Source organism: Garra rufa, chromosome 3 (assembly GCF_049309525.1).
Source record: "Garra rufa chromosome 3, GarRuf1.0, whole genome shotgun sequence".
Classification (NCBI taxonomy): domain Eukaryota; kingdom Metazoa; phylum Chordata; class Actinopteri; order Cypriniformes; family Cyprinidae; genus Garra; species Garra rufa.
Window position 1 is genome coordinate 62,966,948 of NC_133363.1, and position 13,637 is coordinate 62,980,584.

The 13,637-nt window shown below is 36.4% G+C and overlaps 1 protein-coding gene and 1 pseudogene across 1 annotated transcript; both read right to left on the reverse strand.

The window, feature by feature from the left end:
* Window positions 1–494: 494 nt before the first annotated feature.
* LOC141331714 (macrophage mannose receptor 1-like) lies at window positions 495–7,213 on the reverse strand (annotated as a pseudogene).
* A 1,644-nt stretch (window positions 7,214–8,857) lies between these two features.
* LOC141331715 (macrophage mannose receptor 1-like) lies at window positions 8,858–11,886 on the reverse strand. Its single transcript, XM_073836749.1, has 4 exons — window positions 11,856–11,886; window positions 11,420–11,763; window positions 9,503–9,728; window positions 8,858–9,222 (listed from the first exon to the last, which is right to left on the reverse strand). The coding sequence occupies exons 1-4, from the start codon at window positions 11,884–11,886 to the stop codon at window positions 8,858–8,860; spliced, it is 966 nt and encodes a 321-aa protein (XP_073692850.1).
* Between the last annotated feature and the right edge of the window lie 1,751 nt (window positions 11,887–13,637).

Below are 13,637 nucleotides of genomic sequence, written 5' to 3' on the forward strand. Positions count from 1 at the left end.
CTTCAGTGTATTTAAGTCTGTGTCTGCTCACACCCCAGTGTCCGCCGATGACGCCTCTATGTGTTTATCCTGCTCCTCGGTTTTTGTTTGTAACGTTACGTGGTGTTTTCTGTCTGCCCCTGGATTTTGTTTGTTTATTTAGAATAAATCAGTGTTTTTGTTTATAGTCTTGTTTCCTGTGTTTTCCCTGGTTCCTCTCCCTGCACGTGTGACAAAATGCAATTAACAAATCATCTAAATCCTTTAAATATGAAGTGTCTGTAAAATATGCTACTTTATTGAATTGTAGGACTTGTTTTGTTTTTACGGAGCGCTGTGTTATTCAGGTTAGTAAGAGACTTTGAGCTACAACTCCTTTTGTTATACAAATGTGTCAATAAAAATGTATAAAACTCATCTAAGATCAGTTAAAATCATACAGACACTGATTCAAAGGTCTATAGAGATCCTTTGGTTAACGGCTGAATTTTTAAAACAACTATCCACAGTTTTCTTCAATGCAGAAGTGAGCCAATGGGTGAGACTTCCGGTTCATTATTCGTCACAGGGAAATAACTAGAAGAATTACAACGTGCAGTAAATGGTAAACTGTTTGCACTACAAACCAGTGTGTTCATAATTAAGATAATGCATTAAAATAATATGGTTTGGCACACCAATCTGCAATATCAAGCAGCAAAATGAACTATTTTGCACAGCTTAAAATAGCTGGACACAGATGAGAATGGAAGCCAGACCCATACAATTTACAGTACATATGGAGCCCTGGAGCCCAGTTCTGATAGCACACAATCTCTCCACTCACCCAGAGCCACATGTTCATGATGCAGTAGTTGTGTAAACCCAACCACACCGCCGCAGTAGACGCCTGTTTAACCACGTTCATCACACCACGCTGAATCTCTTCTGAATGAACCGAGACCAGATCCACATGATTCTGTCTGCAGTATCTCAGAGCTTCAGACCACGTCAGATTCTCTTTGACCACAATCAGTTCATCTGGAAACAAAACAAACCACAAGCAGAAACTAGAGGGAACCAGAAATAAGCAAAAAAACATGCAGAACAACAACGATTGTCATGTCAGATATGTAGCATGAACTTTAAGAGATCTGGAGGCAATGTGATGGATTGTGTGTGTTTTGTGAGGATCTACTCACCTTCAAGACACACAAAAGAAAAGCTGTGCTTGTTGCAAGGGAAGTCTGCCCATTTTCCCTGAGCATGCAAGTCAACTGCTGCACAGTCTTCACCTTCTCCAGCATTATTAGGTTCATCAGTTTTCCAGTGTCTGAATGAGGAGTCACTCTGATCTGACCACTGCCATGAGTCTCTGAACAGACCGATCCAGACATCAGATATGTGACGATCATTCATGATCTTCTCAACCTGTTGATTCTCATTCTGGTTCCTCATACTGACCAGATCAATGTGATTCTGTCTGCAGTAACTCTGAGCGTCTCTCCAATTCTTTGTCTGATTGACAAAGATGAGTGCTGTGTTCACATTAAGAAAAACAAATGGAAACTGAATTATGAATCAGTTTGTTCATTATTCTTACATGTTAATGACTGCATAGAAAAGTAACTTGGATTGTAGATCAAGGTGCACAAGTATTTGAAGTCAGGACCATGAATGGTCGTTGGGGAACATTTTTTAGGACAAACTCATTTTTTTTTTCATAGACAAACTAGAAACTAGAAGTGTGACAGTATGTAGCTGCAGTATGTAGACAGTAGTTGTTCTTTATATCTGTGACCACATTAAAAAGTAGTATAGTGTATGTTACCGATATGATTAATGTTTTTTTTTTTTTATAAATTATTGTTTATTGTCATTTACACTTACTATTGTTAGATGAATTGCAGATAAAAGTCAGACTTTTATTACATGGCCAGTTGTGCCAGTTTCCATCTCTTATAAAGGCAAAATCATCTTTACCATCAGGCTGTGCAAATCCCCAGTTCTGACAGGTTCACCTGAAGACCACTGCCATTTTCTCTGCAGCCCAATCCAGACGTACTGAAAACCTCCATAATTCACACTCTTCTGCAGCTCGTTCATGTCGTTCATGTTGTCAACAGTGGCCAGATCTGTGTATTTCTCTCTGCAATATCTCCGAGCTTCAGTCCAGGTCTTCCTCTCAGTTATATGGTAATACTGACGCTGAACACATTCAGATACGGAGCAGAGAGCTGTGAAAGAGAGGGTTTGCTTTAAAGGGATAGTTCACTCAAAAATTTAAATTCTTTCATTAATTACTCACCCTCATGCTATTCCAAACCCATAAGATCTTTGTTAATCTTTAGAACACAAAGTAAGATATTTTAATGGAATCTGTAGAGCTTTCTGACCCTGCATAGACTAAAACACAACTTACTCATTTAAAGGAGTAGTTCACTTTCAGAACAAAAATTTACAGATAATGTACTCACCCCCTCGTCATCCAAGATGTCCATGTATTTCTTTCTTCAGTTGTAAGGAAATTGTTTTTTGAGGAAACATTTCAGGATTTCTCTCCATATAATGGACTGCTATGGTGCCCCTGAGTTTGAACTTCCAAAATGCAGCTTCAAATGGGTCTAAACGATCACAGCCAAGGAAAGAAGGGTCTTTTCTAGCAAAATGGTTATTTTCTATATCTATACTATACTTATCTATACTTTTTAAACTCAAATGCTCATCTTGTCTAGCTCTGTGTGTACTCTGTGTAGAGATTAAAAAGTTCAATTCAATTAAATTCGAGTTTATTTGTATAGCGCTTTTCACAATACAAATCGTTGCAAAGCAGCTGTACAAAAGTTTAGGCTACTACAATATATTTAGTAGCTTATTAGTGGTGGTTTCTGTATGTTAAGTCGATGTACATATGGTATAAATATTAAAAACAGTAATGGTGTAATCAAAAACAGATGATGAACACTAATAGTAATGATTATGTGTTGCAATCAAACTTGTAGAAAAAATGTGTAGTGCTGTATGTTGGATGGAAATCCCGTGGCAGAAACAGAGAAACAAATAGAGAAATAATTAGCGTAGCTGCTGTTCCAACCAAGCAAAAATTGTGTGTTTTGCCCAAGCTGAAAAATGTTGATCTGTATGTGATCAGATGTAACTGAAGTACAACGTTATGAGATACAGTATGTGAATGCTTGGCTAAAGAGATGAGTCTTTAATCTAGATTTAAACATAGAGAGTGTGTCTGAACCCCGAACGTTATCAGGAAGGCTATTCCAGATTTTTGGAGCCAAATGTGAAAAGGCTCTCCCTCCTTTAGTGGACTTTGCTATCCTAGGTACTACTAAAAGTCCAGAGTTTTGCGACCTTAGGGAGCGTGAGGGATTGTAGCGTGGTAGGAGACTAGTTAGGTATGCAGGAGCTAAACCATTAAGTATTAAGTATATAAATTGTAAATGTTTTTAGAAAATAACTGATTGTTTTGCTAGATAAGACCCTTCTTGCTCAGCTGTGATCATTTAGAGCCCTTTAAAGCTGCATTTAAATGGCATTTTGGAAGTTCAACTCGGAGGCACCATAGAAGTCCATTAAAAGGAGAGAAATCCTGAAATGTTTTCCTCAAAAATTTAATTTCTTTACGACTGAAGAAAGAAAGACATAAACATCTTGGATGACAAGAAGGTGAGTACATTATCTGATATCAAATATATTTTTGTTCTGAAAGTGATTTGGCCAGAAAGGTAGTAAGGACATTGATAAAACAGTCTATGTGACATCAGTGGTTCAGCCTTTAAAAACTTCTGGTTGGCTTGAGAAAGCCTTAAATGTTTAAATCAGCTGTAAAAGCTTTAGGTTTTGAACTTTATATATGTAGCTGGGCACAACTAGCTACTAATAATTATTACTGTTTGGGCCTCAACATATAACTTCCCCACTAGCAAGTTTCCAACTGAAGGGAAAGTGACAAACAAAGATGAATTACCACCAAAAAATAACTTTATTTATACACATTAATTATTAAAACATTGAGCTCAACATCAATATAAAACACTCACCCCTTAAAATACATGACTCACAATGATATCTCAGGCAAACAACCTTACGTATGGTGACAAAGTTGGCAACTAGAATGGAATGCTCAGTACCTTGACACAAGATAACATCCGTTCTGGACACTAATAAACAGGCCGGCCTTGTACCAAATTCACACAAATAATAATCTTACAATAACCAACAACAACACCTTACAATACAATGAAACAAAAGAAAAGAAAAAAATAAATCACAATATACACATCAATTAACAGCAATAATAATAATGATAATAATAATAATAAACAATGCAAGTAATAATATTCGTTAATTTCTAGGCAACAACTGTCTAGCCGTAAACACTGAATACGGCACAAATACGGAAATAAAAAAAAACCTTCAAAATCACAATGAACCAACCCACTCAAATAAAACGTTCACCTCACCACCACAACACACACACACGCACACACACACACACACACACACACACACACACACACACACACACACACACACACACAATTAAACCAACAAACCAAACAAAACCATCCAATAAAGTCAAAAATAGAAAAACAGAGTGTCAAATTTCATAAATGAGCAACACCAATGAAGGCAAGACAAATGTTACGTGCCCAATATAAATCACAAAATTAACAAACATATATAGATATGAATATAGATGCACACACCCACAAAAGAAAAAAAAAAACAGGAAAACCAAATTAATAAACATACAAATCAAATGTATGCAAACACACACACATATATTCGAGCACACCAAACCAACACAGTAAGTGCTCCAGTAGTTCGGATATGCGATACAATGTCCAGCTTGAAGTGCGTCGAGGCAACGAGAGACGAGTATAAAGATTGAAAGTTGAGAATACAGCAACACGCAAGCAGTCAAACTGTGTCCCAAACTGGAACCACTGGAATTTATATTTCCAAATAGATACGTAATAGGATTGCCACACACTATGCATGATTTACTTAAAGGGGCCACCCTACAACATATAGATAGATCAGATGATTAGCATGTTGTTGTAAGCATGACTAGAATGTAGTTAGCATTATTCTAACATTTTTCTAGCATGTTTCTAGCATGATTAGCAAGTTATTAGCATGTCATTAGCATGTTTCTAACATGATTAGCAAGTTGCTAACATGTTTCTAGCATTATTAACAAGTTGATAGCACATGTTTCTATCATTATTAGTAAGTCATTATCATGTTTCGTATCTGATTAGCAAGTTGCTAGCATGTTTCTAGCATCTTTCTAACATGATTAACAAGTTGCTAGCATGTTTCTAGACTGACTAGCAAGTTGTTAACATGTGTTTAATGTTTTTAGCATGATTTACAAGTTACTAGCATGTTCTAGCATGATTAGCATGTTGTTAGCAAGTTTCTAGCATGATTAGCACATTATTTACATGTCATTTGCATGATTGATATATTACTAGCATGTTTCTAGCATGACTTACAAGTTACTAGCATGTTTCTAACATGATCAGCAAGCTACTACAATGTTTCTACCATGATTAACATGTTATTAGCATGACTAGTTGCTAGGCTTGGCTAGGTAGTTGAATAGATTAGAAATATTAGAATGGACATTGGAATGGATTAGAAATAGGCTAGTCCATAAAATGGAAGCTTGATTTAATCTCAAGGGATTCTAGGACTTTAAATTTGAATTTTGACAGTTGGAGTTTGAATAGTGTTGGCTCATTTGAACATTCCGTCAATGTAAGTCTATGGGATTATGGGGAGGGGAGTGTTTTCTGAATGTCTAAGGCCGCGATCACACCGAACGCATTTTTGCAGTGAGAGGTGCCTTTTTTGAATGGTTTTCTGTTGGCAGTGAGCGTTCTGCGCGCTGCTTATCGCGTTTTTGCAGAAGCGCTCTGAGCGCTCGAATTTGAAAAAAAAAAAAAAACACTCTAAGCGGAAAAAACGTCTGACGTTATTCGCATTTTTTCCTTTGTCCAATCTTTGAAACTTTTGGTGTCTGTCGTGGGTAAACCGGAGCTGTATTTTTTGGGGGGTTTCTGGTAATATGACAGTTTAATTAACAGCAAAAACCAAAGGTTTTAGAGTGCTCGCGCTATAATCCTTTGATTTGACTGACAGGACAGCTGTTTTGGTCGTTGCCTAGCAACATAAAAACGCAGCACACTGCTCTTTTTTAAAAGTCACCAAAAAAGGCAGTGCTGTGCACCTCGCGTTTTTAGAACTAAAAGACGCGTTCAGTGTGATCGCGGCCTAAATGTGTTTCATCTATTTGTCGACATTGTTTTGAACTACTGTACAGCTGTGTGTTGCGATCAGGGCCGTTCCAAGCATTGTTGCGATGTGTTCATTGTCAACTCCAAAATTAGATATAAGCTGTCATATGGTCGTGTTACAACGTGCCCCTCAGATGTTACAGTGTACCCCGCCTACGGGGCATGTTGTCACGTTTCTCTTCCTTTCTTTTGAGGTAAATAACGTAAAACATATACACTGTAAATATGAAACAAAGCAATATATTTGTACTAGACAAGTGTGAAAATAATGTGGATACAAATTGTACTCTGAACCCCCACGTGAATTTACATAAACCGCGAAATTCAAAAAGTGTTAGGTTGTGCCCTTCTCTCCCCTAAGTCAGATCAGATATAGCACACTAAGTGAGATCAGTCTAAAGAGCTGGACTGAGTTTGGTGTTTCTAGCTTGAAAGCTCTAGTAGGAGTATTGTTCAGAAAGTTAGCCTAAGAAGAAGAATAAAAAAGCATGGAGCGCATCCGTGTTCTACATCAGAGACACCAACTTATTATTATTATTATTATTATTATTATTATTATTATTATTATTATTATTATTATTATTATTATTATTTCATTGCACACAAAAAGTATTTCCATAACTTCATGAAATTAAGGTTGAACCACTGATGTCAAATAGACTTATCAATGTCCTTATGGCTTTTGAATGTGTCAGTTGTGTTGCTGTTAATGGAGGATCAGATCAGATCAGGATCTCTGATTTTCACCAAAAATATCTTAATTTGTGTTCCAAAGATGAACCAAAATATTACGGGTTTGGAACGACATGAGGGTGAGTAACCCTTTAATGCTTTTCATAACAGGATTAAACCTACTGAAACTAGAAACCATAAATAAAACCACAAACGCACTCACCAATGAGAAGAAGAATGAAATATAGAGTTTGGTCCATTTCTGAAGGAAAAAAGAGCATCAAGTTTTCTAAATAACATTTTCACGAGGGAATTAAACATGTCCATGTAATAAACATTTTAGTAGCATTCACAATCATCAAAACACAAAATTAACATTTTAAAATCTTATTATTGTTAAAGAGTGAACATGTGAGTTGTTCTTACTTCAGAAGTGGTGTGTTTCTGTCCTGAGTCTGTTTCTGTCTGCAGCTTCAAACAATGTGATTATTATATCTGCTCTCATCCGTCATTCAGCATCCCATCAGTTGTGTATTTTTCTAAAACTTATTTTCATATTTTACTTCCTTATCTCTGTTTTGTCCACCTCACTTTAATCCTTATTTGCATATTGACGTCTGTGTCCAGTATAAGTTACTTAATTTTTGAATAAAGGCTACACAAGCATATGGACCAATCAGAAAACTATAGACATGTACAATAATCTCAATTTACATTATAAAGTTCACATCTACACAGCTACTTTAATGCTATTAGTGGGCTGCAACAATTATGTACATCCCTGTTTAATATTTAAAGCAACAGATACTTATGTGCGAATAATTTTGGTCTTTCCTGTTTGAATCAAACACAAGATATTTTATACCAAACCTTCACTGACTTTCTATGAATAACGATATCAAAAGACACATATATCATGTTAGTAAACTAGACAGTTGAAAGCAGTGGTCACCAACCTTTTTAAATCCAAGATCCCTGACCTTGACTTTTATGAAAGACAAGATCTGCCTATTGAAGAATTGAGAGAAAAATACAGCACACATTATATATCCATTGTAGGCCTTTTATTTATTATTTTAATTAGTGATGTGCTTATTCAGATTCTGAATATTTTTTTTTTTTTAACCAAACTTTTTTGGTTCTCTGCAGTTTTTTTTTTTTTTTTACTCTAGATTTACATAGCCCTGTGGAGGACTCAACCTTTGTCTATCCTGCTCAGTATCATAATGCATGCCTACTAAAGCTATAGCAAGCTGAAATATGCATGTTTTGTAAGTGACAATATGTCTTAAGTAACAACCCACTAAATCAACAGTTGAATTTAAAGTTTACTGATTTGTTACAAATTATTTTTAGTTCAATGTCACACAAAGGAGAAACCAGGAAATAGTCAGGAGACAGGAATACTGGCTGTAGATGAGTTTATTTGAGCTGATGTTCTATTATCATTTTAATCTTTTCTGTTTGGATTAAACACAAGATATTTTACATCCAACTTTCATTTTTGATTTTCAATAAATAACCAGAATTCATTCTGCTGAGAATCAAAGCATATGTTGTCAAGAGCTGCTGCTCACAAAAACACATTCAACCAGTCATATAAGATTAGAGCAAAAGAGAAAGAGTCTTAACCACACCAGATATACAGAGAGATTATGAAAACACACATATATCATGTTAGTGTTTTACACATCTAAAAAATATTAAGCAGATGTTAGAAAAATTACATAATGTCATGATACTTAAAATACAGAAATAAAAAAACACTTTTGCCACTTTTAAAAAGCAATAAGCGGATTCACTCAGAGCTTACTACAGAACAAAGCAAATGTCTACATCTGGAAAAAAAAGCAGTAATTAAGTGAATGTAAGTGAACACATGAACATTCATGTGTCCTTCACTCTTAATATCTGCGGCAGATGAAGTTGAGTTTGTCAGTTTCAGGAAGGCTGATCCAGCGCTGATCTCCTCCAGACTGAACTGCTCCTTTTCTCTTCTCGAGGCTGCAGTTTTCGGGTGTCGTTCCGTTCCCTGGAGCCCAGTTCTGATAGCACACAATCTCTCCACTCACCCAGAGCCACATGTTCATGATGCAGTAGTTGTGTAAACCCAACCACACCGCCGCAGTAGACGCCTGTTTAACCACGTTCATCACACCACGCTGAATCTCTTCTGAATGAACCGAGACCAGATCCACATGATTATGTCTGCAGTATGTCAGAGCTTCAGACCACGTCAGATTCTTTGTGATCAGAATCAGTTCAGCATCTGGACACAAAATAAACCACAAGCAGAAACTAGAGAGATACTGATCAAAACAACATGCAGAACAAACACTGTGGAGGAATTTGTCATGTCAGACATGTAGCGTGAACTTTAAGAGATCTGGAGGTGATGATGGATTGTGTTTGTTTTGTAAGGATCAGCTCACCTTCATGACACACAAAAGATTTTAGGCTGCTGCAAGAGATGTCATGCCATTGTCCCTCACCATCATATTTGAGCCCTGCACAGTTTTCACCACGTCCAGCATGACTAGGTTCAGTACGGTACCAGTATCTGAATGAGGAGTTACTCTGATCTGACCACTGCCATGAGTCTCTGAACAGGCCGATCCAGACATCAGATATGTGACGATCATTCATGATCTTCTGAACCTGTTGATTCTCATTCTGGTTCCTCACACTGACCAGATCAATGTGATTCTGTCTGCAGTGACTCTGAGCGTGTCTCCAATTCATCGTTTGATTGACAAAAAAGAGGTCCTGTGATTGCTTTAAAAAAAATCAAATAGACAAAGATTTATGAATCGGCTTGCTCATCATTCTTATGCTGCTTTATGGTTTGAATGTGAACGGGGCAGCGGTAGAAACATCAGAAACACATTTCATTCAAAGACTTATTTTGCTGATATAACATTAAGTAACATGATATTGTCATGTTTCTCTATAATACTGGGTTAGCACAACATCAAATAGACAAAGATGTTACACTGCTGCTAAATATGTCCTTAACAATATGTTGGCAAAAAGTAATTTCAAAATATTGGATTTTAAAATAATATATATTGTACAGTTAGGTAATCTGTAAATAAAAAATGATGACGGGTTTGTATTGAGATAATGAAAGCTGAATCTATCAAGCTATATCATGCAGCTCAAGGTGATCACAAGTCCATATAGGGCTGTTGTTTTCAAGCAAATGCAAATGCAATGCCGTTGTGTTCATTTTTGTTTCCTGTCGATGTGCAGGCTCTTTTATTGCATCTGACAGCAGAATAAAATCTGTGCTTCTGAAAATAGTGAGGGTGCTTTTCTACTTTTCTAAGCTTTTCTAAAAAAAAGACTAATCTTAGTTCGTCACGCTTAAATCGCTCATTGAATCTCTTATGTCCATCATGTCAACAGACCGCGGATGAAAGTAACACTTTTAGTTTGAGCATCGGTAACTCAGTGGTTATTTATGCTAGATCAATATCAACTTTGATGTATGGTAGCCACATTTGTCTACTACAAATACAATTTACTCAGACGTGTACTAATCACAGATTATGTGAGTAAATGTGAATGTTAATGCCAATTTCTGTATTCATTTTAGGACCTTAAATTTTGCACAAAAACAGTTGCTTTGTGTGTGTTTACTGTATTCAGTCACTTGCTGTGTTGCCATCTGACTGTTTTTATGTGAATTTTGGAATATCACATGCTGTTTGGGAATATTAATGTGCGCATACATTCTAAACATGCACACAAAAAACAAAAACAAAAACACGTATGTGCTCATTTGAGGCGGATAGTGTATTTTTTATTTTTTTTTCCCCCAATAAGAAGATGCGTATAATCTATGATGGAAACACATTTTACATAAATCCCTTGATGTGCAACAAAAACCTCACATGACTTTGCCTCAATAGAGGATGCGATTGGATAATTGGACTTATTGAAATCATCATTGGAATCAAGGAGTTTTTTTTTAATGAACTGTTACAACACATGTTTTAAGATGTGGATTTTAAGTATTTAAGTATCAAATTAAACTAGAGAAACTACTTTAGGTTGTGTAAGTCAAATAATTGTATCTACAACACAATGGTTGCTAGGCAAAACATAATCTAAAAAAGCAAAAATACAAAACAGAACAAAAACTTTCTTTCCTGAAAATCAGTTGTTTGGTCAGAAAATCGACAGTGTTGCTCACACTATATATGCCACTTCTCCTATAACATTAAACATGTGAATGGAGGGCATGATATTGATGCCATCACCACAGCTCCTTTCTGACTTGTCAAACTAACCCTGTGTTACCGCTCTCTGGGCTCCCCCCTAATGCAGGGCAGTGGGCCTCCAGGAACAGGGTTGAACATCTATAGTTATATAATGCATCTTTTTTTATAAATGAATGTTTGATGTCATTGTAGGGATTTGCACTCACTGTGATTGGATGAACTACAGATGAATGTCAGGACCTTACTACATCCCTCATCATGCCATTGTCCATTTCTCATCATAACACACTCTTCCCCACTAGCACCTGGTTGTCCAGCAGCCCAGTTCAGATAGAGCGCAGGTTCACCTGAAGACCACTGCCATTTATCACGACCCGTCCACTGCAGCCCGATCCAGACAAATTCATTATTCAAACTCTGCTTCAGCTTGAACACATTGTTTATCTCATTCATGTCGTTCATGTTGTCAACGGTGGCCAGATCTGTGTATTTCTCTCTGCAGTATCTCTGAGCTTCAGTCCAGTTCCTCTCCTCATTTATAAAGTGATACTGACGCTGAACACATGCAGATACGGAGCAGAGAGCTGTGAAAGAGAGGCTTTGCTTTCATTCTTTTCATAACATAAACAAACCTGATAAACCTGTAAACCGCAAGTAAAACCACAAACACACTCACCAATGAGAAGAAGAATGAAAGTGTGGTCCATTTCTGAGAAAGAAACATTATGAAAAAGTAAAATAAATAAAAAAAAGCACCTTAGCAGCGTAACATGATTCACCTCAATTCAGGTAATTGCAACATTTCAAAGTCTAATTCAAATTAAAGATTAAACATGTGAGTTTTTCTTACTTTAGAGGTTGTGTGTTTCTGTCCTGAGTCTGATGTTTCTATCTGCAGCTTCAAACTATGTGACTATTATATTTTCTTTCGACCGTCATTCCACATCATATCATTTTCATATTTTACTTCCTCGATTTTTGTGTATTTGTCCATCTCTTTCCCTTAATTTCCATACAGACGTCAGTGTCAGTAAATATCAGTCAATATGAGCATGGGCCTTAATTCCAAAATTTCATGCGTATGATAATTATTAATATAAATGTTAACGTTCAAAACTGAACATCTGTTTTAATGTTACAGATGGGTAACATAACATAAATTATTATTTTAATTGTATTTATTTATTTATTTTTTTCTGTTGAGCCTTTTTATATGGTGCTGTAAAAAAAAGTGAACTCACTAATGAGCGGATTGATGAGGGTTGAGTTTATTAGTCCAGACAGGTGATACTGGTTACTGAGAGCCTTTAAAAACCCTGCTTTTGGGGCTCCAGTGTGTGAGATGAAGGTTTAAATGTGATAATTAAGAAAGGGTTTGTACTGAGAGAAGGGTTTGAGATATTTTAACAAGACAAGATAAAGAGGAAGGAAAGATCTGTCCCCTTCCTATGTTGGGTTTCTACTTTTTGCTCTTCTGAGAGCTGAGAACCCTGGTGGAGAAGATGAGACCACAGCAGACATGAACAACAGGGATGAGACGAACACTCTGACCAGCCTCTGGTCATATTTTGTATTTGTTTGCCCCTGGGGTCCATTTATAATGTTAGGCAAGACTCTCATTATCCCAATTGAAATTGAAACATCATCTGCTGTTGTTTCAGAAGAAATGTGTCTGATTTTCTCTGGGTAAATACTTGACTGTGACTAGATGGAATGTGGTGATTTAAACATATTTTAAATATATATTTTTTTAGAATTAATCTCTTTGTGACAATTTGTATTGTTTCGTTTCATATGCATGTTGTTTTCTGTATGTTTTGCATGTAAACTCATTTGTTTATGTCCTCACCACATTTAGACCTTCAGGCTGGACTATATTTACATCTCTGACGTAAAACAGAAGCGTAAACAATGGGTGTTATTATTCTAGTCAGATTCCCTTACATTTCATTCAGCCTTAATAATTTATTAGTTTCATTGCAACAACAATAAAGTTACACTATAACCGCGTCTCGATTCAAAGGCTGCATCTCTAAGTCCACAAAGATTGAAGTTTGCATTGATAAATGAGATGATCTATGGACGGTTTCCTGTTTGCTTCACCAGCTGTTCCCGCCCACCGCTTGTCGCCTAGCAATCGGGACACAGCGGAGATGTTTCTGATGTTTCTTTTAAAAAACATTTTTGTTTCTAAAATCATCCTAAATCAAACACTGTAACAAACTAATGTCGTGTTCAAATCCTTATTACTGTATAATGAACAAATGTTTACTGTAGAACCTGTATACAGCATGTTGCTGTAGATCTGCAAAGCACAATTGTGGGTAAATACACAAGTCTCAGAACAGTATGAATCTTCATAAAAAGAAAGAGCATAAGTCTGAGTTTCCCGTTGGTCAGTTGTCACTCCACTACCTGGAATTAATGAAGATCTTCTGTTCCCTTGACCTTTTTCCCA

Bases quoted from the DNA above. Each gene is read 5' to 3' on its own strand.
- LOC141331715 (XM_073836749.1), bottom strand. From the start codon at position 11,886: ATGGACCACACTTTCATTCTTCTTCTCATTG. The intron at 11,764-11,855 runs GTGAGTGTGTTT...TCTCTTTCACAG, and splicing joins TTTCATTCTTCTTCTCATTG to CTCTCTGCTCCGTATCTGCA. The intron at 9,729-11,419 runs GTCCTGACATTC...TTTTTTTTAAAG, and splicing joins ATGATGAGGGATGTAGTAAG to CAATCACAGGACCTCTTTTT.